Below are 27,580 nucleotides of genomic sequence, written 5' to 3' on the forward strand. Positions count from 1 at the left end.
GGTCTTGGGCTTCTGATGTGATTTCCCACAAGCCCCTGACGAGCAGGTACAGATGCCTCCCCAGCCCTCCGCCTTCTCTCTCACCTGTGCCTGGCATTCTGTACTGCATGTGCGTGGACTCTCCCACTCAGCCTCTGTCTGCGGTGGCCACCATCGCTTTTACTCCCGCTTCTCTTGAAACAGGTTCTGGCCGGCGGTGTGCAGATGAGGGTTTATACCCTGCTGGGGGTGCAGTGGGCTGATTGGCAGCCTTTGCTGACTCCCCCGGTGAAAATACCTCCCCTCCCCCCACCTGCTTCCAAGCTACCAGCCTGACATTAATCAGCTTGAAACATTCCTGCAAATGCCCCGTTCAGCTCCAGCACCTCCTGCCCATCAGCTCTGATAACAGGGGAAATGTCCCTTCTATACATGTGGCCCCAGGCTCTCTTTCTGCTGACTCTGCCTGCCATCTGCAGTAGCCCTTGGCCCCTTTCTAGAAGACCCCAAACTCTGCATTCCCCTGTGTGAGCTCACATCCTGTTCAGTGATTTCCTTTTTCTGACGTGCTTTTCTTACTACCTATTTTTTCAGACAACCATTCAGTTTTTGAACTGCTCAGAGTCTATAATCTATGCCTCCCCCCGTTATCCCGTCACCCCTCCTCCAGGCTCACTGGGGTCCTCCCGCTCCTCAATCCAGGGCCTCTTCACCTCTGGGCTTCTGGGCTGGGTGGCATCGGGGCCTCTCCCCGGCCCTGTGGCACCGTGTGCTCCTTCTGGATCACAGCTCTTCCTCTCTGACCCTGACTCTGGCTCTGCCTGGGTTAGAAATCCACTTGTTATAATGTGTGTGGTTTTCTCCACTGCTTTTCCGAGTGATCTCTCCTTACTCTTCCCTCTGCTGAGACGGAGGAGGAAGGTGTGCTGCAGTCGGGAGCTGTGAAACTGCCTGTTCTCTTTGAATGTTTACACACCATATGCAGTGCATCTTTTTAAAATTTCTACTATGGTCATTCTTCCACATGGATGCCACCTGCCCTGGCATCTAGCAATGTCATCTCTGCAGAAGCTTATCTCCGGGACTTTCTGGCAGTCCTGGGCCCCGGCTCTGGCTGGGAGACTGCATTCTGGCTCTGAGTGTAGGTTCCCAGTCGGATCTTGTTCCTGAGGCGTCCTCTCTATGACCCGTTCAGACTCAGGGCTTCCAGAGCCTGAGTTCAGGCTGGGAGAGGTGCTGGGAGCCCGCCCCTGCTGGGACATAACCATCACTGTCAGGCTGGGAGAGACCTCTGCAGGCCTTGTCCTCAAGGCGGGGGCCATGGCCCTGTGCCCACCATACTTCCAGACACCCCACTCTGCCTTGTGTAGCCCTTCCCCCAGACGCTGCCCCCTCATGTTGTCAGCGTGTGTGTTGGTGAGTCTCAGCCCCCTAGACCACACGACAGGCACTTAGTTGATGTGCGGCACTGAAGCCTGGGCTCTCTGGAGACCGCACCAGTGTTGCTTGCGTGTGCCTTCACGCCTCTCATTGAGACGTGGCTTCATGTTCCATGAGGAGAAGAACATTTCTAATCAAACCGCTGGCTTTATTTCTGTGGGGCTACTTCTGAAGGGTAGATTTCCTAGTAAAGCACCCATTTCTTGTTTTTTTCAACCACATTTTTATCAGCGGAGCCAAAACCCATAACGAAGCATTCAAATCCCCACCTCCAGATTTTGAATTGTAAAATAAAACTTGTTTCACCATGGATTTCCCCTTCCCCACTTTTGTAAAGCAGTTAATTTTAGGCAGGGATTCAGGAAGTGCCTACTCCCATTTTCCGTCAAGCACAGAAATAGCTCACGGGGCGCCCTCTCTCCACCTCTTGGGAGCAGCTGGGGGAGTTCATTTTTGTGTGTTTCTAGGCATTTCAACTCCTGCCTTTCTGCACACTATGTGTATCTGTGCACCCTCAACTCCAAATTACCCTGGAACTTTCCGAAGCCCCCAGACTTCACTTCTGTTCTTAATAAAGCTGTGTGCAAGGATCTGGGCTGTTAACCCTCCCTTGTCACTGAAAACTGCCCCCTGTTCAGAAGGTCTTTAGAATAATTAACTCACAAGGAGTGGATAGAATGGCTGAATGGTTGCAATACTGTGATGTGAGAAACTCTGCTTTCAGAATCTTCATCTGAAACCTTTTGTTTTTTTCAGAAGGTTCTTTACTTATAAAAAGCACTTGGAGGGCAGTCGATTGAACCTTAGGAGGTTGGTTAGAAAACTTAGCTCTGCCCAGCAAGAGCTAGGGTGGCCCAACCTTGAACAACGGATGGGGTCAGTAGGAAGTAGACTTGTGGGCATTTTAAAGGTAGACCTGTAAGGATTGGCGTACCCATTCGGTGGGTCAGAGGCATGGCTCATGAGTAATTCTTAGGTTTTGAATTGGAGACACTGGGCAGAGAAGAATGCCATTGGCAGGATTTTGTGAACAGGGGTGGAAGTTTAGCTTCAGACCAGCAGGATCCAGTTTAGGTTTCATGGAATATGTTTATGTGGACATTAGAGTTAAATGGAATGCCATTATCAAGATTTTGTGAACAAGGGTAGCAGTTTAGCTTCAGACCAGCAGGAACTAGTTTGGGTTTCGTGGAATATGTTTATGTGGACATTAGAGTTAGCCAGTTGGCCATTTGCAGCCCAATGCTTAATTTTAAAAGATTTGATAAGTTGTGAACTCTTAGGGTTTCTCACGTTTTCCTTTCTTGTCAGCTTTCTTTAGATCAAAGGACAGTTGGTAAAACCCAAACTATTCATCATGTTATTCTTAAACACTCTTGTCAAAATGTACTTCAGGGAAAATTTCTTTGGTGCCCCCCTTTGTGGAATTTGCTGTTTTCTTCCCTGAATAACTGTTGTATAAGTTTGTACCTTTTCTTCCATTGTAAACTGAATTTCGAAGACAACTACTAATTCTTTCTCATCTCCGAGTGCCCCGAAGTGTGATATTTGATATGCCATTCTACAATGAATGAATGAATAAGAGGTTGAGACAACTGACCCAAAGTTTGGAGAAGTGACCAGCTTTTTTATTTGTGCTATTCCTTTTCTTTACGGATGACCACTGAACATTGACTGTCAGAGCCCTGCGCTTGACTCTGGAGGGCCGTTTTATTTGAGATCCTGCGATCCCCTCCCTAGGGGTGACCACTTCCTCTGCCTTGTCATTAGCAACAGGCCAGTGGAAGCCAGGGCTTGATATGAAGAGCCTGCTGCTGATTTCATATGGAAACTTCAGATGGCCACAGACCCCCAGGAAGCAGGAGTTGGGGATGGCATTAGCTGATGTCATCGCCCGAGGCTTTGCTCCCTGTGAGCTCAGTGCCATCCTGATGAAAGAGCCTCGGCTCTCACAGGCAGTGGGACCGCCTCCTGCTCAGGAACCCTGTGACCAGAACCCCGCCTTTCTCAGCAAGAGGCTGGCTTGGTTGAAAATACAGACATCTGCTTGCCTGCTCCCTGGTGAATGTGGCACCCACCCCTCATTTTAAAAGCCTCTGAAAACTGTGCTTTGTTTTAGTGTTGCTGCCTCCTTGGACCTTTTCCTTTGAAATAAGAAGAGGGTATTACAAAATTACAGGAGCAGAGGGTCACAACGTTTCTATGCTCTTCTCTTGAAGCAGAAATAAAAGCACATCTTGTTTGTATGTTTTCTGAAGAAGGGGCCTTGCCACTGGGCCTTGAAGCACAAGCACCTGCCCCGTAGGAGGTGGGCAGGTGGCTTTCCAGGCAGAGGGAGCAGCCTGGGCTGAGGCTTATGGTTGGGACGTGGGGTTAGGCAAGGGAGTTGAGCCTGGACCATGTTGGCAGCAGATGAGGACAGAGGAGAAGAAGAGATCAGGTGCAAGGAGTCCACAGTGCCAGACCCTGGAATCTACAGTACGGCAGGCAAGGTAGCCTGCCTGCAGGCAGCTGTGTCCTCCACGATGGCCTGCACATCAGACACATGGGGCCCAAACCCAGCCTTCCTGCCACTGGCCAAACAGAGTGCTGTGGTAAGGGGCTACCTTCACTGTGGGGTGGCCAGAGCCATGACAGAAAGCCAGTGTAGGGTGGATATGAGATGATGACTCCCTGTCATTCGTGAGTGGGATTAGGGATCGCTGACACATAGTTGGAAAGGGGGCCATTTCTAGTGCCAATAATTAAGGTCCCCATTCAGTAGGCCCATGCAGCTTCTTCAGAGTCAGGTATTTTAACTTGTATGTTAAACGTGAATAAATCAAAGCAAAATCAAAAAGCGTTCCTTCATTTGCTTAGACCTCCAGTTGAGTGGTTTTGGATGTTCATGGTGTCAAGCATGGCATTCGAACCCGTCCTTCTAGGAACCTGTAGGATTGCTCTCAGGAACTGGCTGTGACTGATGGGGCCATGCACACATCAACATGATCCCGGGCCATCTCTGTAGGATGCGACTCTCGGGTCTCACCATCCCACTCAGCCCTGTGGTCCCAGGCACTGGTTCTTCCCTGCCTTCCTCCAGGTGAACAGGGTGGGGTGAGGGACATGTCTATTTTGCCCCTGGTTAAGTATTATCATGAATCAGTCTCATTGCTACAGCCTCATCATCAGAAAGTTGTCTCAGGAAATGCCTCGTCTGAACAATATGGAGTTTGTGTGTCAGGAGAGAGGCAAAGTCTGTATGGCTGGTCGAGTTGGCCTTTGGTGGCTATGCTGCTGTCTTTGAAAAGCCGTGTGTGGTCCCCTCTCACCCCATTCCAATCTAATAGTGTATATTTGATATAGTCTCTCTGTCAAGACTTTCCTGTGAACCTTGAGGTTCACATCCACCCTGTGATGTAGTATTATCCCTATTTTACAGATGAGGAGGAAAATTGAGTTCACAGAGGACAGTCTCCGTAAATTCATCAGAGCCAGCTGGGAGAAGCAGAGGGCGTGCCCTAATTTCAGTCTCTGGATGCAAAGGCAGAGCTTTTTCGGTTCTGTCCAGTCACTCTGGGGCTTGAAACAGTATATATATGGTTTAAAATATATGTTTGTTTAAAACCAAAGCTTACATTCAACACCACCACATACCGTGCATGTTCAACCTGATGTGTTTTTTGGTGAATCGCAGTGGAGATGGATGAGAGGCTGCCTGTCTGCCTCTCCACCTACTGGCTGGTGTCCTGGGTCATGTGTGCCAGCCTCGTGCTGAAGCCACAGTTGCTCTCTGCCAGTCTCTTGCCCCCACCATCGGCGGCTGAAATCTCATCTGTGACAGCTCATGGCCTCACTGCTGCCGTTTGCTTTTTCAAGTGCTGATTTCAAGCCCCTTCCCTCCACTTCCCGACACACAGCACTGAAGGATGGCATTCTGGTGCCCGGCACACTCGTCTGGGCATGCTGGGGCTGTGTGCATTGCTGGGCACACTATTTCTGTTCCCTGTTGTTGCCTAACAAATCCCCTGTACAATCAGTGGCTGAAACCAACAAGTTGTGATGGATTTGTGAGTTGGCTGGGCAGTGCTTGCTTCATGTGGTGCTGTCAGGGGGACAGGGGTGGCCAGAAGGTCACAAACACCCTCATGCCCGTTTCCAACGGTTGGCGCTGGGCACCTTGGTGCCCCCTTGTTGGTGTCTCTGTGCGGCCATTCAGATTTCCCTTCATTATGGGGGCTGGGCCCAAGAATGGGATGCTCCAGGTGAGGGTGGCAACTGCAGCTGTCTAAGGCGAGGCTTCGGAGTTCTGCCATATTCCACTGCTCACAGCAGGCCACAGGGCAAACCCAGGATGAGCTCAGATTCAAGAGGAACAGGGACAGACTCTACCTCTTGATGGGGGAATGGCAGAATTCCTTTACAGAAGACCTTGTGTGATGCCACCGTCTTTGAAAACACAACCTACTAAACTAATTCAGACTATAGAATGCAGGGATATTATTGTAGAGGTAATCATCAATCTCTTCTAATTAATTAAAATGTAAATTACAAATGTCAGTGTCAGTACTTTATTACTTTATTATTAATTATAGGTGGCTGGTGAGAATTGTAGACTGATCAGATGTAGCTGGTGAGGAGTGCATGAGTTGGGACCTGGATTTTCCTTGTGGAAATGGATCCAGTAATGTTGATGCAGTGAAGTCTTGGCCCTTGGCATTATAATGCTCCAATAAAGAGACTGTTCAACAACTCAATACTACCTTTTACTCTTTCTGCAGTTAAGTTGGATTTATGATTTATGAGTTTTTCTTCCTGTTCTTTTGCAAGCCACTAGCGTTTTTTTCAATCACCAGATGTCCTCTTTCTCTTTTTAAAAAGATAAGGCCTAGGACTGTGGTAAGCGTCAGCCTTCAGGGGTCTGTAGACCCTGATTCTGCCTCTGTGGGCCTCTGCCGCACCATGAGATGCTTGGCCTCTCTGCTCAGCCCTGGTCTTGTAAGACAGACTTACTGCAGGAAAGCGTTCAGGCCCCCGAACGATCCTGTCCTGTGCCCTTTGCTGGGACTTGTGTCTACAGCATGCAAGTGATCCTGAAAGTGTACTTTTCAGCCACTTTGAGAAGCCCCTGGACATTGTTCCAACAGTAGGTTCACATTTGATTTCTGATCTGAGACAAATAATGGTGACATAATGGATGCAGGATACTATGCTTTTGCTTTAAATCTATTATATTCCCTACCAGTGGTAACTTGTTTGCCTGAGGCCAGGGAAGGCCTGGCCCTGCCTTGTGGGTCATGGGCCTCAAGTGGGTAAAGGTAGCCAATGTTAAGCAGCTACACAGCCTAAGTAAAGGAATGATAAACAAGGTTCCAAAAGGTTCAGCTAAGCCCATCTGGGATAGGGGCACAACTCTTTTCTCTAAAAATTATTAGATTCCATAGAGCTGGATTGAAAAGGGAAACTGAGACCCCCAGAGGTGAGGAGAGCCGAGACCAAGCCGAGGCCAAGGACTGGGGAAGACTGGGCCTTTCTTTTTTCTTCTTACTATGCCACAGACATGATCTTCACTAGCTGCTTGTTAACTGTAAGGAAAAATATAATGACCTGATTCCAGGAATTTTCCTTCTCTTTCTCTTCCACTCCTGTCCGTTCTGAGCCCGCAGGCTGAGAAGGTTTAATTGCGTCTGCTGGGCGGGTGTTTTCTCATGGGGATTAGAGCAGGCCAAATTGGGCTTTAACGCTTAGTGGGATAACAGAGCTTCCTGAGGAATGTGAACCTAATTAGGGATTCCAGGGTCAAGCCTGACAAAGGAGACACAGAAGCAAAGTTAGGGCAAGCTCTTGAAGGAAGGAAAGAAAGTTAATAAAGTCTCGAATGTCCTCATTTTGTACTGCCGTTCTTTGTATAGATCTGCTGTTGTTTGCAGGCTTGTGTTGAAAGTCTGACCCTAGGCCTCTCTTCAGCCCTCCAAGGAGCCCCCTGTCCCCAGGCACCATTGGGAGAGCATCCTTGAATGATGAGTAAGGCCACCTTCGGCTTGTCAGGAGCCCCCGGCCTCACCTGGGGGACCTAGCTCCTGTTGGTGTGCCCAGAACGTTCTGTGTCAACCTGACATCTCCACTGGTCCTATCAGACCTTTGATCGTTAGTGCTGGGGGGTTGCATTTTTGTCCCCCAAATTCAAATGTTGAAGTCCAAATCCCCAGAACCTCAGAATGTGGCAGGATTTGGAGATGAGGTCTTTAAAGAGGTAATTAGGTTAAAATAGGGTCATTAGGGTGGGCCTAATCCAGTATGACTGGTGTCCTTAGAAAGACCAGGACACAGACACACACAAGGAATGGCCATGTGAGGACATGGGAGAAGGTGGCCATCTGCAGGCCCAGAAGAGAGGCCTCAGGAGGAACTACCCTGCCCACATCTTCTCAGCCTCCTAGCCTCCAGGGCTATGGGAGGATAAACGGCTGTGGTGTCAGCTGCGCATTCTGTGGTATGTTGTTACGGCAGCTGCCCCCCGACCCGAGCTAAGACTGTTGGTTATCTAAGCAGATAAAACACTTTGGTCAGTGTCAACCCTGGGAATGAGCGGACTTTCCTTTTGTGATTATTCTCCTCACCCTGCCCTTATAATAGACGATAATAATGGTAATACAAACACATGAACAATGCATCCGTTTTCAATCTTAACTAATGGCTGAATTAAAGATCTTGCTATTTTATTGATCAGTAACATACAATGTAAGAAGTCAAAGCTGTGGTATAACAGAAGTGCCCCTTCGTAAAAGCTTCACCCTCCTTGCAACCAGGCTGCTACTTGGTGTAGAGATTAGAGAAGAGTCCCAATCCCCAATTATATCATAAGGTCCTGGTGGTCAGCAAATATTTGGCATCCGTATCTGTTTTTCCCTGGCTAGTTCAGGGCCTCAGAGGTAGGTTACCTCTGACTGTTTTTATGACTTAGGAAAGAAAGTACTGCCATCTTGCCATCATCATGAAGTGTCTTTAAAAATAGTTGTTTTTGTTAAGATAAAACAAAAAGAAACTTCATTTCTGAATCTTTGCAACTTATCTTAGAGTTAAAATTATTATGATTAAAGGAATTTTATGTGTGATGGAACTTGTGCATAAGGTGATGTCTCTGTACTTGACTTAACTCAGTGAGTTGCTTTCTCACTTGTCTGCAAGGTTTGGCAAGGTCAGTGGCTGGCCCGTTTGTCTCTACTCAGTTTCCGCTTATTTTGCACCTAAATGCTGGTGGTATGTGGTGGTGTGCATTTGTGGAACGTGTTTCATTACTGTGGGTTGGTACTGTTGAGCTGATCCTCCCCTCCAGAATCCTGGCATGAACAAGGTTTGCCCAGGCCTGCTTGATACCAGAATAGAGACTTCACTTGTGGACAGAATGACTTGGAGAACAAGCAGGAAGAAACGATTTAGAGGAGCCCAAGCCTCCAGGCTTTCCCTTCAGTGGCTGCGTGTGTAAAAGCCTACTTGACATTTCAGGGTGCTCGCTTCAGTTCCTTTTTTTTTTTTCGAGACGGAGTCTTGCTCTGTCGCCCAAGCTGGACTGCAGTGGCACCATCCCAGCTCACTGCAACCTCCTGGTTCAAGCAATTCTCCTGCCTCAGCCTCCTGAGTAGCTGGGATTACAGGCACGCGCCACCACGCCCTGCTAAGTTTTGTATTTTTAGTAGAGATGGGGTTTCGCCATGTTGGCCAGGCTGGTCTGGAGCTCCTGACCTCAGGTGGTCCGCCCACCTTGGCCTCTTAAAGTGCTGGGATTACAGGCTTAAGCCACTGCACCCGGCGTCTCTTCAGTCCTTACTTCATGTTTCTGTGAGGTTCTGGGAAGCTGATTCACGTGACCCACTGTGACTGGAATTTTTGATGATTTGGAAAAGGTAGAATTAAATTTTACCTTTATTCTCTTTATACAGAATATGTATGTTTATACAGAATATGTAGTGCATCTGTTATACCCACACGGTTTTAGAGAAACCGATGGAAAAATGTCACTTTCTATATGGCTGTTTACAAAATGAAATTTAATAAGAAACAACAATAAAAGCTGAGTTCGGAGTTTTATTGTGTTCATCAAAAGGAAAACAATGTCTATCAAGCACGAGGAGAACTGAGTTGTCCTTCATTTCTCCCAGGACTTAGATCTCCCAGAAGTAAGCAGAGAGGGATTGGTTCAGGTTTGAAGAGTTGATGTCACTCCTTACTGAGGAAGGTCTGCACCTGAGGCCCTGTGTCTGTCAGCACTGAGGGTGGTGGTGGTGGGACTGGTGCACCTTGGGTGAAAGCACTTTCTAAGGCAGCATGTGCTTGTTGGCTGAAGTGCTTTCATTCACTTGGGGGATGGAACTGCAGGGCTGAGCTTTGTTGTATGTGCACACACACAAACACACAGAGATACATACAGATATACACCCACACACAGAGAAACACACAGACACACTCGCACGTCGATACACTCACATGAGGCATAGGTGCACATAGAAACACACAGAGACACACTTACAAACCTCACAGTTTCAAACATGCACATTCATACATTCTCACAAGCACACACGCTCACACCCACCACACTTACACTCCCATGCACACAACCCTGACTTATCCACATACGCACACTCACAGCACTCTCAAACTTACACACACGAAATAATACATTTTCAGATATCCACAGTAAGATATGCCTAGTCAAACACAGACACCACCATATGGATACAGTCAGCCACACTCACCCACACTCACCCACACTCACACTCACCCACACTCACACATATGCTCACCCACACACTCACATTCCCAAGGACACAGTCATGACGTGGTGGCAAGCCCTTGCCCCTCTGCCTCTCTGTCCTGTGGACCTGCGGGCTTGGAGACAAGGTTATTGATGCCAGTGTACCCAGGCACCCACGTAGCCAGGTGTGGGGCGGGCACAGCAGTGTTTGTTTGTGGTTTCCTTGGGAACAGTTGATTAGGTCCCAGGATAGCCGAAAGCAGGCCATAAAGAGGCTCTCAAACAGGCTTCATAGAGGGGCCCTCGCCGCCACCATGGGAGGGACGGATCCTGGGGATGCCACAGCCCATGGCTTTTGTCCCACAGCCCATGACCCACTGCCTTCTCTCCAGCCTTCTGTAGCTGCTAACGGGAGCTGCTCTGCCCCCTTCTTTGTCTCGCTGTTGTCACCTCTTGTCACCCTAACCCCTGAGGGAGTTGCTCATTATGAGAGGGTGCAGCTCCTATCAGGAGAGGAGCCTGGAGCTGGAGCACCAGCTGGCGTCGTCTCTGTGAGAGTTCCCATGGCTGGCGCTGGCCATCTCTGAGTGGGGGCTTGCTGGCCTTATTGTGAGGGCTACAGAGAAAGACCTGCAGATGGGGCACTGTTCCATGTTTAGCTGATTTGAGTCCACACATTGGATGAGCCGTGGGCCTCCCCGGGAGTGCTCCTTGACTGCCTGGTTCTTGTCTCATCCTCTCACGCCCCTGCAGCTCACTCAGCATCATGTTACAGAGCAGGCAAAGCGCAAGGCCAGTGGGTGCCCACCTAGACCCTTGGCCATGCCACCGCACACAGGCCAGGCGCAGCTCAGAGGCTCCTGGTTGGCATCTGCAGGACAGTCTCGGGGGATGCAGTGTGCCGGGACCCTCCCAGCCCTGCAGTGTTAGGTGGCTATTCTGTCTCTGAATAAGTCAAACCGGCATGTTAAGAACATAAGTGCTAAAGCAGTGTCAGCTTCTTTGTGCCGAGGAAGGCGAAACCCACCTGGAGTTGGCCCCAGCCCACAGTGCTTCCCTCCGTTCAGTGAAAAGAGTGAAAGAACCCCACAGTGCTGGGGAATGTGTGATCAGAGCTGGAGTTTGAGGTGAGGAGAGCAAACAGGTGTGCCTCACTCCCTTACCTGGCTCCATCCACAGGAGATACCCTCCTGATGCATGGGAGGCGGGGCAGCCTGTAGATCAGCGGAGCAGGCTCAGTGGAGAGCTGTGTGCGCTCCGGCAGGGATGCAGCTCTGCCCATGGAAGCACTGTGCTTCTGCCTCTGCTAAGGCTGAAGAACAGCAGGTGACACCTGACTGTCCAGCAAAAGCAGCTGATCGCATCACTGCACAGTCCCCATAGGTTCCTTGGTGCTGAGCAGGCCGGCGTGAGCATCCCCAGCCCAGCCGCCTCGTCCCATGGTTCTATCTGTGGTCAGCTTACCTGCCTTAGTATAAGAGAGGAAAAGTGTGATGGAAATACAATCTCTTTTCAGGGACTTCCAGTCTTGGAATATGGTTTTAGCCACATTGAAGGAACAAGTGCCCTCTGTGTTCACTTGGTCATGGTTTTTACTAAATTAGATGTTTGCACTTAGAGAAACAATGAGTTTTCTCTTTATTAACAGGTAATTCTTTGCCTCTAGAATATCCCCCTTCTCTCTGGTTGGTGCCCCATGAGCATTTTTATTTGCAAATCCACTCTCACAAAAGGTCTTTCCTGAGACATTTTTGTCTGTATTGTGTAACAGCACATGTGCAAACAGACAATAGGGCCTGTGACCCGTTCTCTTGGAAGAGAGGACTAAGTTCGGTAGGATGCGAATGTGGAGGCTCAGGACAAGGCTGCCTACCATTTGCTCTGCAGAACCTGGGAGCTGCTCGCCCCCCACTGTTCCCCAGCTCACTTTCTTAAAAATGATTCATTTTATGCAGTTTCTATTACGTGAGCCGTAAGCTCTGTGGGGTTGGGGACCAGTCTGCTTCATTTCCAAGTGAAGTCCTGGCAGGAGAAGACTGTCAGTGAAAATGTGCAGGACAAGTGATGGATGGAGTTCAGGTGTGCCAATTCCAGAGCCCCTTAGCCATATAAGCCGTGGATGATCTGGGGCGAGATGGGACTCGGGCAGTCCCGGCTTACACAGCTCACCTCTTCTTTTCTGTAGGACATCCTGAGGCCAGGCCAGGCGGTGGGCAGTTATTGCACCCCATCTGGCCATAGAGGGATGTGGGAACACACAGACCTGGCTTTTGGACCAAATCCTTAAGTTACTGCTGTCTTTAAAACTCAAGTTTCTGACATTGCACGGGCTTTTCTTTTCATTGTCTCAACAAACGCATGCTTCCATACAATGAATTTTAAAAATGTATTATAGACTCTATTTTTAAGGGAGTTCTAGATTTATACAAAAATTGGACACACTCAGGCAGGCGCGGTGGCTCACGCCTGTAATCCCAGCACTTTGGGAGGCCAAGGTGGGTGGATCACGAGATTGAGACCATCCTGGCTAACACAGTGAAACCCCGTCTCTACTAAAAATAACAAAATATTAGCCAGGCGTGGTGGCAGGCGCCTGTAGTGCCAGCTACTCGGGAGGCTGAGGCAGGAGAATGGCGAGAACCCAGGAGGCAGAGCTTGCAGTGAGCCGAGATCACGGCACTGCACTCCAGCCTGGGCAACAGAGCAAGACTCCGTCTCAAAAAAAAAAAAGAAAAGAAAAGAAAAGAAAAAAATTGGACACACTCTTCTTCCTCTTCATATGTAAACATCTTCCATTCCTGTGGTACATTTGTTACACTTGATTAGCCAATATTGATGCAGTCTTAGTAACCAGAGCCCTTGGTTTACATTAGGATTCTCTCCTGGTGTCGTACATTCTGTGGGTTTAGACAAATGCAGAATGACGTGCATCCATCATTACAGTATCAAGCAGAATAGCTTCATGGCCCTAAAGAGTCTCTGTGCTCTGCCTGTTCCTCTCTCCCTCCTAATCCCTTTCACTGACCTTTTCACTGTCCCACAGTTTTGCCTTTTCCAGAATGTCACAGAGTTGAAACCATACAGTATGTGGCCTTTTCACAGTGGCTTCTTTCACTTAGTAATATGCATTTAAGTTTCCTCTTTATGTTTTCCTGCCTTCATAGCTCATTTCTTTTTGTCACGCTTGATATGCCATTGCAGGAATGCTGACAGTGAGTTTGAAAGGCAGGGGCCCTGATTCTTTGCACATTTCTTGCCTGCATGTCACATGTGGAGTGAGGCAACAAGATGCATGTGTGCGCTGAGTAGATACCATGCTTGGGGGGAGATAAGTCACACCACTCTGTTAACCATGGGGTCTCCTTGTCTGGCTGTTTCCACCATCCTGTAAGGTTTTGTCTGTGACTCTCCCTCTGTTTCCAAAGCCGTTTTTGTTTTGTTTTGCTTTACACGTATTTGTTTTTTTTTTTTTTTTTTTTTTTTTTTTTTTTGAGACGGAGTCTTGCTCTGTGGCCCAGGCTGGAGTGCAGTGGCCGGATCTCAGCTCACTGCAAGCTCCGCCTCCAGGTTCACGCCGTTCTCCTGCCTCAGCCTCCCGAGTAGCTGGGACTACAGGCGCCCGCCACCTCGCCCGGCTAGTTTTTTGTATTTTTTAGTAGAGACGGGGTTTCACCGTGTTAGCCAGGATGGTCTCGATCTCCTGACCTCGTGATCCACCCGTTTCGGCCTCCCAAAGTGCTGGGATTACAGGCTTGAGCCACCGCGCCCGGCCCCTACACGTATTTGTTTACTTATTCTCTCATGCATTCATCAAACTTTAATGTACACACATGTAGTTGAGGACACACAAATGGAAAAGGTGTATTCCTGCTGGCCAGCTGCTATGAGTGTGTAGGGGACAGCCAGTTCGTGGTGGGGCCAGGGGCCCTGAGAGAGGACCCCTGCCCCAGACATCCGTCTGAGTCAGAGCCCTGGTGGAGTAATCATGTGTCCCAGACACAGGAACGACCATGTGTCACATACTGCCTAAGGACCGGACTGCGTAAGATAAGCAAGAGGCCATAAATAGTTGTCCTGGCAAGAGCCAAGGTCACGCCACCACCCACCCCAAACCACAAGGACAATTAGTCAGATCTCTGAGATTCTCTAAGATTCTCCTTCCATTGCACATTTTCAGAAAACTCTTTGAGAAGGCAGGTGCCAGGGATCTGGAGGGGGCAGTACCAGGAGAAAGCTAAGGAGTGAGGTCACTCACCAGGAGCCAAATACTGTTTGCTGGCACCTGGCTCCTGAGCGGCCCCCCAGAGCAGTGCGATGCCAGTCTGGCCCCCTTAGTCCCTGTCCTCAGGGAGAGCTCTGTGCCTGTGAGTGGGGCCCCTGCCCTGTGCCAGCCACTCTTCTGAGCTCCTCACATGCCATCTCTTAATTCTCACAGTGACCTTGCCCGGAAGGCACTATTGTTACCTGTAGTTTTCAGATGTGGAAACTGAGGCCCAGAGAGATTAAAGGCCAAGGTCCCGTGGCTAGAAAGTGGTGGAGATCCTTCCCAAGGTGGGGCCTTTGCCCTGCAGGACTGGTGGCTCCGTGTGCCTGTAACTAACTGCCTCTCCTGACCGTGTTTGAGCCGCCTCGCCTCCCTTGCTTTCTTTGTCTTTCCCAGGGAGCTCTCGGTCTTCAGAGACTGATGGAATCAAAGTCTCCACTCCCATCTCTGGTGCTGAATGGAATAACCACGTCAACATTGCCACATTCAGACTCTTTTCAGTTCTACTTGTAGAAATAGTTCTAGAAAAAGTGGCCCCTTGTGTAGAGAATGCATGCCTCTGGGTGAGGATGGGAGGAGCGGGGGCTTGAAGACTGCCAGGGAGAGCCTTCCACCTCCTTCTCTGGGCCCCACTCCCAAGCTCCCCAAACACGGACCGACTCGGAAGTTTCCATCCTCGAGGTCTACCAGTTCTTTGTGCAAGTGGGGGCTAAATTTTGTATCTATGAGTAATTTGCATTTTTCTTGAAGGGGAGGTCCCATGGTTTCCATGACATTAGCAAAAAGGACAGGGACTTTCCAAAAGTGAACAAAACCCTGGACTCTCTTAACTCTAAATCTTGTCAGTCTTGATCTGCTACAGCTTTGTGGTCGGAGTGAGGTTAGAGACAGTTTCATTCAGCCTTTGGGAGCCTGGCTTGATTATGATGCTAATTTTTTCCTGGAGAATCCGTTTGCTTATCTGTTTCTTCTGTCTTTGAAAGGTGGTGATTCCCTGCGGTGTACAAGCCCGACTGGAACAGGTAAGCCCTTTGCATTTCTTTGGCTCCATTGTTCTATCCTGTGGGACTAAGTCCTTGAAGCTGGGCCCTCTTTGGGGATCTTTTGGCTTCCTCGAGTATCCATGCCCTCCCTTTGACCTCTAGCTTTCATTCCCAAGACTCTCTCTGAGGACCTTTGACCATGCTGCACTGGCCATTTGCATGGTTTTTTAGAGAAGAGGATCCGCTGCACCTTTGCGGGAGCTGCCTTTCTATCAGTAATAGTTACCTTCGGGGCGAATCTCCCCAGGCTGAGTTTCCTTGGCTATAAAGTGAAGACAGCACAAGTCTGTTGTCTTAGTGATAAAAACCTGGATAGTGAGGGTGCCTGGGTCGCCGGGTGGCAGTGGACAATGTAGTGTAGTGGTTTGTAGACTGACATCCAACTCTACTGGGTGTGTGTGTGTGTGTGTTCAAATCAGATTGATTTGTAAATACAATAGCACTTTCTGTTTGGCTTGTGATTAGGCAAATTTAAATTGCTGTCTGCTTTTCAAATGCAGCTCCTTGGAAGGTCGTGGTACCTCCTGGTGTTTTATTTGCCTCCTCCCTTTGGAGCTAAGGGGGTGAAGCTTTGTTTCTGAGGGCTTATTAGCAGCTTGCAGGATAACTGAAAGGCTCACTGTGCCTAGACAGTAGGACACAGGACCCTCTTCTCTCACTGCAAATCAGAAGCGACTCCCTGGGAGGGAGATGGGAAGCTGCGTCTTGCTGCTGGGGAAGTGTGTGCAGGTTCGGGCCTCCCCGGTGGGGTAGGGAAACAGGTGGGCCGTGGTTCCTCCTGGACGTCTGTCAGGTGTGCTGTTGCCCATACTTCTCAAGCAGGGCAGGGGTTTCTGCCCTTGGCTCCCCCTAGCTTCGTCGTACACAGAATCTGGGGTGTTGTGCTGGAGATTTGGCAGTCTTCTGGGTTGTGAGCCTGGTGACCTCCAGACATGGAACTGGCTAACTGCCTCTGTCTTGTGGTGCAGTAGGACATCCTTCCCCAGGCTCGGCCAGCGGCGCCTGTGTGGCAGCTTCCCTGCTCTGATGAAGTCGAGATCAGATCCTGGCTGCAGTGACTGGGCTCTGCTCTTGCCCCCTGCCCTCCTGAGCCTTGGTTTCCTCCTTAAGCCATTGGGCATGGGGGTGGCTCTCCAACCTCATCACTTGAGTGGCCGGGCCCTGCCCTCTCCCCCTGCCGACCTGAGCCTCAGTTTTCTCCTTTACGCAGTGGCCATAGGGGTGCTCTCTAACCTAGCTGTGGACGAAAGAAGAGGGACTATGGGCTCAGGCCTGTCACAGAAGCCTGGTCACAGGCAGGGTGCCCTTATTATACTCCTTTTAATGCTGTCACGTGGTGTGGTCTCTTCGCTTCTGGAAGAGCACAGTATGCATTTGAGGTCATAGGAACATTAAAAAAAAATCTCACTCAGAAACCTAAAATACTGACAAACTTTGAAAAACATGTTGCAGCATCAAGAGCTGAGGCCATCCGGGGTGGGCGCCTGCCCGGCCGTCCTTGCTGGCCTCGGCTGTGTCCCCAGGTCTGTGGTCCACTCTCACTCCATTCTTCTGTAGCCCTCACCGCCGACAGGGGTTAGGGTGGGGCAGCGGGGGGAGTGGGGGGACTTGGGGGAGTGTCTTTGCATTTGGTTTTGACAGGCTGCGGTTTGTGACCGATTTCCTCAGGCTTGTCACAGGCCCCGGGAGCCCGGGGCTGAAGCCCAGGTGGTCCCAGAGCTGTGTGCCTGTCCCAAGGCCCTGGCTGAAGCCTGTTTTCCTGGTGGCAGCTGAGGCTCTCCCACCTTGCAGACAGTTCCTTGCCATCAGATTTGTTGGTGAGCCCTGGACATCAGAGGCACCAGAGGGCTAAAGCCGTGTGCCGGGTCTAAAGACGCGGGTTGCAGGGCTGTCAACAGCCAGGACAGGCCAGAGCCCTATCCTGGCTGCTTAGATGTTGTCACTGTGCCCCCTGGAGCCCAGGGTCCCAGAGAGGAGTCTTCGGTCTCCTGGAGCACAGCCCTCCTCCTGCATCAGGACGCGGCCTCCCTGTTAATCTTTTCACAGGTGTGGTTGCTAAGCGATCTGGCTCTTCTAGCCCAGCCTGGCTCCTGCCCACTCCCCTTGCTGCTCTGTGTGTGTGTGTGTGTGTGTGTGTGTGTGTGTGTATTATGTATGTAATTGTTGTAAGTATATGAATACACACATGCATGCAGTTGTTATATGTATATGAATACTCATGCATGTTATGCATGTAAGTATAGGTATACGAACACATGCATGCATGTTATACATGTAATTGTTATATGCACACAAATGAATATGTACGTGTTATACATGTGTCAGCACATGAATACATACATGTGCCATACATACGAGTGTTACGTATGTGAATATATATATATTAGGTATGTAGTCTTTATATGTGAGTGTATATATGTGTGTCATGTAATTGTTAATATGAATGTTTCTATGCATCTATTATGTATGTAAATGTTACATATGTGAATATATGTGTCTTGTATATAATTATGTGTGTAGGTTTCGAATGTAGTTGTTAATATATCTGAGTGTGTATATATGTGTGGATAATGTAATTGTTACCTGTGTGTGAATGTATGGATGTGTGTGTTTATTATGTATGTGAGTTTATGTGTATGTGAATGTGTGTGTGTGTGTGTGTGCATTTCCCTGAGACGAACATGCGTGAGTCCACTCCGTACTAAGCTCTCTGTGGCCTTTTCAAATTGCCTTGACCAGATGGCCTCCAGGTGTGGTCCCTGGACCTGCAGCCTTAGCATTGCCTGGGCACCTATAGAAATGCACATTCTCAGGCCCCAGCCCAGACCTGCTGAATCAGGAACTCGCACTGGAGCCCAGTGATCGGTGCTTTAACAAACCCTCTGGCAAGGTTGATCAGCTCAAGTGTGGGAATCCTGGCTGTGAGCTGGAACTGGGGCAGGGATCAGCCTGTGGGCGTGCAGTCAGGGGTGGCCTTGGCAATGCCTGCCTTTTGGGCTGCTCTCTTTTGGTGGTGTGGGACCATCCGGGCGGGTGCCTGCCCGGCCATCCTTGCTGGCCTCAGCTGTGTCCCCAGGCCTGTGGTCCACTCTCACTCCATTCTTCTGTGGCATTCACCCCCGAGGGGTGGGTGCGGTGGCGGGGGGCGTGGGAGAGCTTGGGGGTGTGTCTTCATGCTTGGTTTTGACAGACTGCGGTTTGCGACTGATTTCCTCAGGTTTGTCATAGACCCTGGTGGCCCCAGAGCTGTGTGCCTGTCCCGAGGTCCTAGCTGAAGCCTGTTTTCCTGGTGGTAGCTGAGGCTCTCCCACCTCGTAGACAGTCCCTTGCCATCAGATTTGTTGGTGAGCCTTTGATGCCAAGACACCCAGTTCCCTCACGTCTTTATTTTGCATGGAGCTTTCTCCCCTAAACAGGGCAGTTCTGTCTTCCTCCTGGCGTGGAGGAGTAAATGGAAGGATGGATGTGGCAGCCCAGCCCGGACTGAGCACTCTTCTGCCTCCCTGCTGGGTGGCCTTGTAGAAGCAGACCCTCCTATTTAGTGGAGCTTGGGCGGCAGGGTTTCCACCTGCACAGTGTGGCTTCTCAGGGCAAAAAGCACAGAATCTTTTTCTTCTTTCCTGATCCTGTCTGGACTGAGTCTTCTGGCACTGTGATCCCTGGCATTTTGGATGGGCATGGAATTGCTTTTAGATAATACTGACATCCCCGATGTCACCTGGGGTGTCACTGTGCCCTGTGGGACCTGGCCAGGTCACCTGATAGCTGTTTTTTTTTTCTTTGTTACCATTCATTGAGTACCTATTCTGTCTCAGATGCCCTGCCCTCCTTCACCTGCTGGAGCTCAGAAAAGTGAAGAAACTCCCACATCACCCAGACACTAAGTGGCTTCTGTTCTCTGGGGTGTCAGTGCCCCTGCATGGCCCTCTGTGACCTGCCCTCAGACCTGGCTGCCCTTCTGCTCTGTCCTGTGCTGGAGGCCCCTCCCACACCTGGAGTTCACCTGGCACCTGTACCCACCCCCAGCGCCTGCCTTTGCTCTGTAGCTAACCTGAGGGGAATGACCCCTTTGGAGAGGTTCTAGAATAGCTTCATCCCAGCATGTTTTATCGAGGTGAGCTGCCGGGTCTGTCAAAATTCCTGGAGTTGCGCTGGCTGAGGGCATGATTGTTTTGAATCCCTTGGGCCTAATTCCCTGGTGGGGCAGAAAGAAGGGGGTGATGAACCATGCCAGTGGTACTTGCCTGCTGGCTTCCCACGACAGGACTGTAAGGGTGTCTGTCACCTTAATGACCATTATACTGTGTGAGGGTCCTTTGTCTGCAGGCATAGGGTGCCTTTGTGGCTCCCCGGGGCATTTAAGACACAATGGAGAAGGAACATTTTCTGTGATTGTGGTGCATTGAACCCGTGGCTATTTACCTGTGATGTTCGTTTTCCTATTCCCGGTAGCAGAATCTTCTGTTTATTGCAGCAGCTTACAAAAGTGGAATGTGAGGTTAGATTAATTCATGGACTCAAAAGCGGCACATAGTGTTGTTGAGAAAGGATCTGGGAGGCAAACTTCCCTTTGTGAATGTCAACTTAGTGGATGTTACATGGACACAGGGTTGGAGCTTCCTGGGAGCCAGTGTAAAAAGGAAACCACAATGATTGGCATGTGCCTTTCTGGAAGGTGGGAAGAAATAAGAATCAGCAGAGAAAATGTGCGATGAGGGAAATTATGAAGGGTGTAGACTAAGGCATCAGGGGCATGTGCCACCTCTCCACGGGTCAAGCGGAATGATTTTGGAGGGATGTCAGAGGCAAGCTATTGGCACTGGATTTTGGAGGGATGTCGGAGGCAAGCATAGCCTCATTGGGACCTCTGGCTTTTCGAACTATAAAGGGACAATTGGTGTCTTTCTCATCTGCTTACATTACCTTTCCATGGGCTGTGGTCTGCTGGGTCATAGAGAGAATGCTTCACCATTGCTCAGGTAACTGCTGTCCCTAAGGCTGGGAGAGGTGGCCGGGCTCCTTACAGTGGAGTCACAGCCTGTGGTCCAGCTGCTCTGTACGTCTACATGTATGTGTACACGCATGTGCTCACATGCACACACAGGCACAGAATGTAGTAGTAGGTGTGAGCATGGACTAGAGTTGGGCTGAGTCCCATCCAGGCTCTGACACTAGTGAGCTGTGTGGCCTTGAATGGAGTTCTTTCAGTTTTCTAGGCTCCACTTTCCTCTTCTGTAAAATGAGGGTGCCACCAGCTCCTCTCGGGGTCACTGCCAGGATCGAATGAAATAACATGCTTAGATCCTCCGTGCTGGTGTGACACAGGGAAGACACGTGGTGTGTGGGGAAGAGCCTGTTTGGTTGTCCTGTGAAGGTGACTTGGCAGCGCGGTTCTTCTGGTGCCCACAGCCTTTGCTGTGTGCCATTCATTGTTGATCTGGTTCTCCTGACGGAGAGAACCAGTCTGATGAGTTCCAGAGCGTGTCCCCTGCTTCCTGAGGGTAAGGATATTGATGACAGACACTTACAGTAGATGATTCCTGTGATCCCGCATTTGCAGACTTGGAGGCACCACCGTGGTCAGAACAAGGGCACATGCGAGTCTGTCCTTGGTAGTTGCAGGTTTGCAGGATTTTTTCACAATGCTGCAGCCTAATAGTGGTCCAAATGGTGGCCCCACAGTTTTTGATTGAAGTTCAAGGACAGTGTCCTTGTTTTTTTCTTCCCTGTGTTTACCTTCATACCCTCTGATTCATACCAGCAAATCTTGGTGCCCTCAGGTGCAGGGCAGCCTTCACTAGGACACCCTGAAGCCATGTGTGGGACCCACTCCACGCCTCCCGCCCCCCACCCCTCCGCCCCGCGCCTGTTTACAGTGGGGCTACTGTCCTTGAAGGAGGCTGGTGTCCCCGCCTTCTGGTGGCCGCCTCCAGTGTGGGAGGGTTCAGGGCAGTGCCTGATCCAGCTCTGGGCAGGTCCCGAGCCCGCGCCAGCTGCCTGCTCTCACGCTGTGATTGTTCTTGCTTGGCCTTGGCCATTGTGGTCTGTGGCCCCGGAAGAGGGGTTGGGTAAGAATAGTGGCTGAGTCATCAGGGCGGTGCTTCTCTTGGTTCACCTAACCTGAGGCCAGCGGGCTGGTTCCCTCCAAGGTGACCGCAGGGCTCACATTTCAGCCTGAGGCTGGAGCTCACACTCCACCTTTGCACAGCTGTGTGTGCAAGGTGCGTGTGCCTGTGGTCTGTGGTGTGAGGTGTTTTGTGTATACTGTGTTTGTGTGTTGTGTGATGCAGCATGTGTGTTGTATGTGAGGTGTGTGTGGTGTGTTTTTTGTGTGTTTGTGAGTTATCTGTCATGTGTGTTGTGTGAGGGGTGTGAGGTGTGTGTGTTGTGTGTTGAGTGTGAGGTGCTTTGAGTGTTCCAATGTGTGTAATGTTTTGTGTGTGTTGTGTGTCATGTGTGTTTTGTGTGTGTTGTGTGTGAGGTGTTACGTGTGTGTGAGGTGTTTTTGTGTATGTTGCAGTGTGTGTGTGCTATGTGTGAAGTGTTGTGTGTGAGGTGTTTGTTTTGTGTGTGAGGTGTGTCTGTCGTGTGTTGTGTGTGAGGTGTGTGTGTTGTGCTGTGTGTGTTGTGTGTGGTGCTGAGGTGTGTTGTGTGTGAGGGGTGTGTGTGTACATGTCTGTGTTGTGTGTGTTGTGTGTATTATGTGTGAGGTGTTTTGTGTGTGTTGCAGTGTGTGTGTTGTGTATGTAGTGTGTGAGGTGTGTGTTGTGTTTGTTGTGTGAAATGTTTTGTGTATGTGTTGTGTGTGAAGTGGTTTGTGTGTGTTGTGAGGTGTTTTGTGTGTGTTATGTGTGTTGTGCGAGGTGTGTGTGCTGTGTATGTTCATGTGTGTGGTGCTTTGTGTGTTGTGTGTGAAGTGTTTTGTGTATGCGATGTGTGTTTATAAGGTGCTTTGTGTGTGTTGTGTGTGAGGTGTTTTGTGTATGCTGTTTTGTGTGTTGTGTGTGGCATTGTGTGTGAGGTTTTTTGTTTGTGTTGTGTGTGCGTGTGTTGAGACTTTGCTCAGTATGTTTTGCTTGAACTCAGAAAGCCAGACAGAGGAAGTGACCAGAGCAACAAGACCAGCCAACACAAGGACAGGACAGATGTGACTGTCAGGAAGTCTGTGCAGGTCATGTGCTGCCATCCTTGCCTCTGCCCCAGTGGCCGTGATGGAGTCTCATGAAGCTATTGGATTCTTTCAGAAAGAGTGCTGACCAAATGGATGATGAGGAGCTTCAGATAAATGAAATCACTTTAATGATCTCCATTTTATTTTACAGAAAAATTAGGCAAATTTCAAACAAAACACCCACGCTTTCCACATGTAAACTACTGGGTGGGGGGCTTAGTGAGCTGAGCATCCCATGATCTGGGACAGTGGATCCAGGTCACCTATGTGGGTCTGTTCTGCCGGCCCCAGCTTGCAGTGGTCTCTGCATGCATGTTGTCACAGAAGGCTTCCCGCAAGTCTGTTGGTATGTGTTTCTTGTCCTCACGGCCCATAAGTCCAGGTGTTTGATTGGACACTGGTTATTTCCTGCTTATAGATTGTTTCCACCACTGCGGTAAACAGTCACGGGACTGTACACCACAGCAGAGTCTCGGCTGAAGATCACCTACACGTGTATGTATGCATGCACATGGTGTCTGGATCCACCGCTGCCCCTTTCAGATTCTGTGTGTCTCATCAGGAGCCTTCATGCAAACATATTTGACCAGAGTCACAGTGAAATTGAGTTCTATTAGGTTAATGGAGAGACACAAATGTCCTTGCTCCTTAATCTCTCTGATCTCCAGGAAGCAGAGAGAAAAGTTTCAAGGATCCTGTTGGATCAGCATCCTGGTGTTCCATTTGGTCAGAAGAGCCAAACTCAACATCTGTGGCTTTGGCAAAGGTCAGGCGAGACCCAGAAATAAAAATAAAAACAGGGCCGGGCGCGGTGGCTCACACCTGTAATCCCAGCACTTTGAGAGGCCAAGGCGGGTGGATCATGAGGTCAGGAGATCGAGACCATCCCGGCTATCACGGTGAAACCCCGTCTCTAGGAAAAATACAAAAAATTAGCCGGGTGTGTTGGCAGGCGCCTGTAGTCCCAGCTGCTTGGGAGGCTGAGGCAGGAGAATGGCCTGAATCCGGGAGGCGGAGGTTGCAGTAAACCAAGATTGCGCCACTGCACTCCAGCCTAGGCAACAGAGCGAGACTCCGTCTCAAATAAACAAACAAACAAACAAACAAACAGAAAACTGATACTGCATTCCCCAGATCTTACCTTGACAGTCATCATAGAGTGGTGTTTAGTTAGCCTGTACACACAGCATTCGGGCATTGGCGGGGCACAGTGGAGGACAATGGGTGTGGATGCTGAGCAGTCAGGTGGGAGGAGGGCTGCGTGGATGATCACACCCAGATTGGGAGGGCTGGATGCGGGTGAGGTCGCTCAGCAGAAGGTGGGGAAGGGGTGGCGCCAGCACTGTGAAACCGTCTCCTTCTCACCCAGCGCCCCTCTGGAGGGTGCATCGTTGTTGGGGGATGAGCCGCAGCCCCATCTCCCAGCTGCTGCATCCTGAACAGCAATGGCTCAGGGTCCTGCCTCATCACTCCCCATGACCTCAGCCCTGAGAGGGTGTGGATGTGTTGCAGGATGGTTCTCTGTTGCTTTGGAACAAGTGAAGACCAGCAGGAGTGTCCGGGATTTACTCTGTGAGAGGGAGTAGGACAGGCTGAAGATGTGCGGAGATGTGGGCTAGGGCTTCCTGTTCCCACGGCACACCTGCGCCCTCTGGTCTAGACGCCTCCAACCTCTAGAGAGTGGCTTAGGTGAATCAACTGTAAGGCCTGTGTAGGGAGCTGCCAGGGAGCAAGTTTAGGGTCCCAGTCCTGGACTGCTCTCAGATTTCTGTGCATTTCACCCCTTTGAAAGTGTCTCCCTATTTCCCTGTGCACGTGCCTTTCTCTTGATGGGCACACACAATGGGTACCAGTGAAGAAGGGCAAGCCAGCGGGGCTCCTTTCCGAGTGACACTCACACCTAGCCCTGCAGGTAAGGAAACAGCGTGCAGTGAGAAGAATATTCGACCTGGAACACTCAGCAGGGCATCCCTACTTCTCACAGACCCAGAGAACCATCTGTAGGGGAGATACAGGGGTTGAGTTGTGTTCCCCCGAAATTCATGTCCACCTGAAACCCCTGAATGTGACCTTATTTGGAATGATGACGGAGATGAGGTCATGCTGGGTTAGATTGGGCCTGATTTCCATGACTGGGTTCTTGTAAGAAGAGGAGAGGACGCAGACACGGGGAGAAAGCCAAGTGATGACAGAGGCAGAGGCTGGAGCCACGGGTCTGCAAGCCAAGGAACCCCACCAATTGTGGCAGCCCGAGAAGGTGGAAGAGGCAGGGACAGATCCTCCCCGGGGCTGTCAGAGGGAGAGTCGCTCCTGCTGCCTTGGTTTCAGACCTCCAGCGCTTGGATCTGTGAGAGAACACATGCCTTGTTTGAAGCCACCCACTTCGTAGTACTTTACAGCAGCCTTAGGAAATTAATACAATGGAGTGTATCCCTTCCCTTCTTTCATATTGATTAGTTGTTCCTCAGGCATTTCTGGAACTCCTTTTTGGCCCATGGTGCTCCAGCCTCATCTGGGTGGAGACACGCACTGCGAGGAGCTGGTACCCAGCGGCCACCAGAACAGGAGGTGGCTCCTGGGCAAGACTGGCCGAGGCCCCTTCTCCAAACTGCCACATCCTGCTCAGATGGAACAGACTTTGAGAATGGGCAGAGAAACAGCAGAAGATGTTAGTGGAACTTGTTTAAAAGAGGAGCTTCTGGTGATAAACTGTCATTCGAATTGGGCAGAATTGTGAGGTTTCCATCACCCCAGGACTCTTCCAGGAAAGGCTGACAGGGCCCACGGGTGCCCTGGAGCTGCCTGCAGGGGTCAGGCCCTAAGTCACTAGGAGCCCAGGTTGGAAGGGAAGACCCCCTTCCATTCCATCCTGAACGACTCCACGGGTGAGTGGGACCCAGGACGGCTGCCCTTCAGAGCTCAGCCCGGTTCCCAGAGACAGAGACGGCGAGATGGTTACCAGGATGGCCCCTGCCCTTGGTCCTGGCCTCTGTTTCCAGCTGCTCCCCATGGCATCTGCACAGTTGCCTGGTGAGGCCTTCATGACCCTGTGGGCACAGACTTCTGGGACTGAGGCCTGTGGGTTGTGGCACCCCCACCCTCACCCTCTCTCCCCACAGGCTAAACTTTGATCCATACTTTTCCTTTGATTTCACCGTCTCCTCCCACACCTAAAATAACATCCAGGCCTTTAGCTATTTCCAAAGGGTTTCTGGGAACTCAGCCCCAGTGAGGAGGCTTCCCGGCAGCCTTGGCCTTCCCTTCAGGCAGACTTGTCATCCACAGTCAGGAGTCCGCAGGTCTCAGTTCACTAACCTGCTGAGAAAGAGGGAAAAACCTTCAACACTGAAACATTGAAAAAAAAATAAAAACAAAACAACAACAAAAAAACACCCGTCAATGTGAGCCTCACACAAGCAGGCGCTCTCCTTTTGTAGCTGGAATTTGAAAGTGGTGAGTTGGATACTGTTCCTGAAGCTATTGTCCCGCCTCTGCAGGTGGAGGGAATTGTGAACAGTCAACAGCAGGGAACATATTAACCCCGGTGTCAGCTTACATCCACCCAGGAGCACAAAGCCTTGGCTAATGATTAAAAACCCACCCCGGCTAGGAGGCCTGGGCTGCAGGTGTGTGGCTCACAGGCGCTGGATTCTCACCAGCCCTGACCATTACCTGCATCTGTGGTTCAGGGTTGCTGCATTTTTCTGCGCTGGGGACTGTCCTCCTAAAGTGACAGGTGGGCTGGGTCAGGGCTGGACGCACCAAAGGCACCTTCGGCTGATATATTGTGGTATGGTCCCTGGACGCACCTGTAAGCAATGTTTCGAATGAATGAATGCTGCCAAGTCTGATGGCTAGACGTCTGCTGCGGACAAGAAAAATCAGGTTGAGTGGGATTTCTTTTCTTTTATGGCACAGATTCTAGAGCAGTCACATGTTTTACTTATTTGTTTTAAGGTTTTTAAAGTTGCTTAAAAATTTCAGCTTTTATTTTATATGTAGAGTGTACATGTGTAGGATTGTTACCCAGGTGTACTGGACCCAGGTAAGGAGCATAGTACCCAATAGGTGGTTTTTCAACCCACGTCCCTCTCCCACTCTCCTCACTTGGGCAGTTCCCAGTGTTTACTGTTCGCATGTTTATGTTCACATGTGCTCAGTGTTGACCTCCCATGTTCTCATGTGAGAACATGTGGTGTTTGGTTTTCTGTTCCTGTGTTAATTTGTCTAGGGTTATGGCATCTGTGTCCATCTATATTGCTGCAAAGGACATGATTTCATTCTTGTTTATGGGTTTGTAGTATTCCATGGTGTATATGTACCACATTTTTTTTTTTTTTGGAGACAGAGTTTCACTCTGTTGCCCAGGCTGAAGTGCAGTGGCACGATCTCGGCTCACTGCAACCTCTGCCTCCCGGGTTCAAGTGATTCTCCTGCCTTAGCCTCCTGAGTAACTGGGATTACATGTACCTGCCATTATGCCTGGTTAATTTTTATATTTTTATCAGGGACAGTGTTTCACCATGTTGGTCATGCTGGTCTCGAACTCCTAACCTCAGGTAATCTGCCCTCCCTGGCTGTTCAAAGTGTTGGGATTACAGGCATGAACCACTGCACCCAGCCTGTACCACATTTTCTTTATCCAGCCAACGCTTAATGTCACTTAGATTGATTCCATGTGTTTGCTATTGTGAATAGCATGGTGATGAACATATGAGTGCATGTGTCTTTTTGCTATAATGATCTATATTTCTTTGGGTATATACCCACAAGGGAATTGCTGGGTTGAATAGTAGTTCTGTTTTAAGTTATTTGAGAAATCTCCACACTGCTTTCCACAGTGGCTGAACTCATTTACTTTTCCACCAGCAGTGTACAAGCATTCCTTTTCTCTGCAACCTAGCCAACGTCTGTTGTTTTTTGACTTTTTAGTAATAGCCATTCTGACTGGT

The 27,580-nt window shown here is 49.9% G+C and overlaps 1 protein-coding gene across 17 annotated transcripts in view; it reads left to right on the plus strand.

Moving 5' to 3' along the window:
* The window catches only part of TNS3 (tensin 3), a 331,575-nt gene that overhangs the window by 113,257 nt on the left and 190,738 nt on the right, over positions 1 to 27,580 (plus strand). For 15 of the 17 annotated variants that reach the window (XM_073008864.1, XM_073008875.1, XM_073008865.1 and 12 more), the window contains one exon: positions 15,398 to 15,436. The exons of 1 other annotated variant lie outside the window; for it this stretch is intronic. Coding sequence is in view for 5 of the 16 variants with exons in the window: in XM_073008865.1 (XP_072864966.1) it covers positions 15,398 to 15,436 (39 nt within the window). In the remaining 11 variants the exon portion in view is untranslated. Of the gene's footprint in view, positions 1 to 15,275; positions 15,295 to 15,397; positions 15,437 to 27,580 lie in introns of those variants that run through there. One more of the 17 variants, XM_073008870.1, reaches the window with a different exon arrangement.

Source organism: Chlorocebus sabaeus, chromosome 21, assembly GCF_047675955.1.
Source record: "Chlorocebus sabaeus isolate Y175 chromosome 21, mChlSab1.0.hap1, whole genome shotgun sequence".
Lineage (NCBI taxonomy): Eukaryota > Metazoa > Chordata > Mammalia > Primates > Cercopithecidae > Chlorocebus > Chlorocebus sabaeus.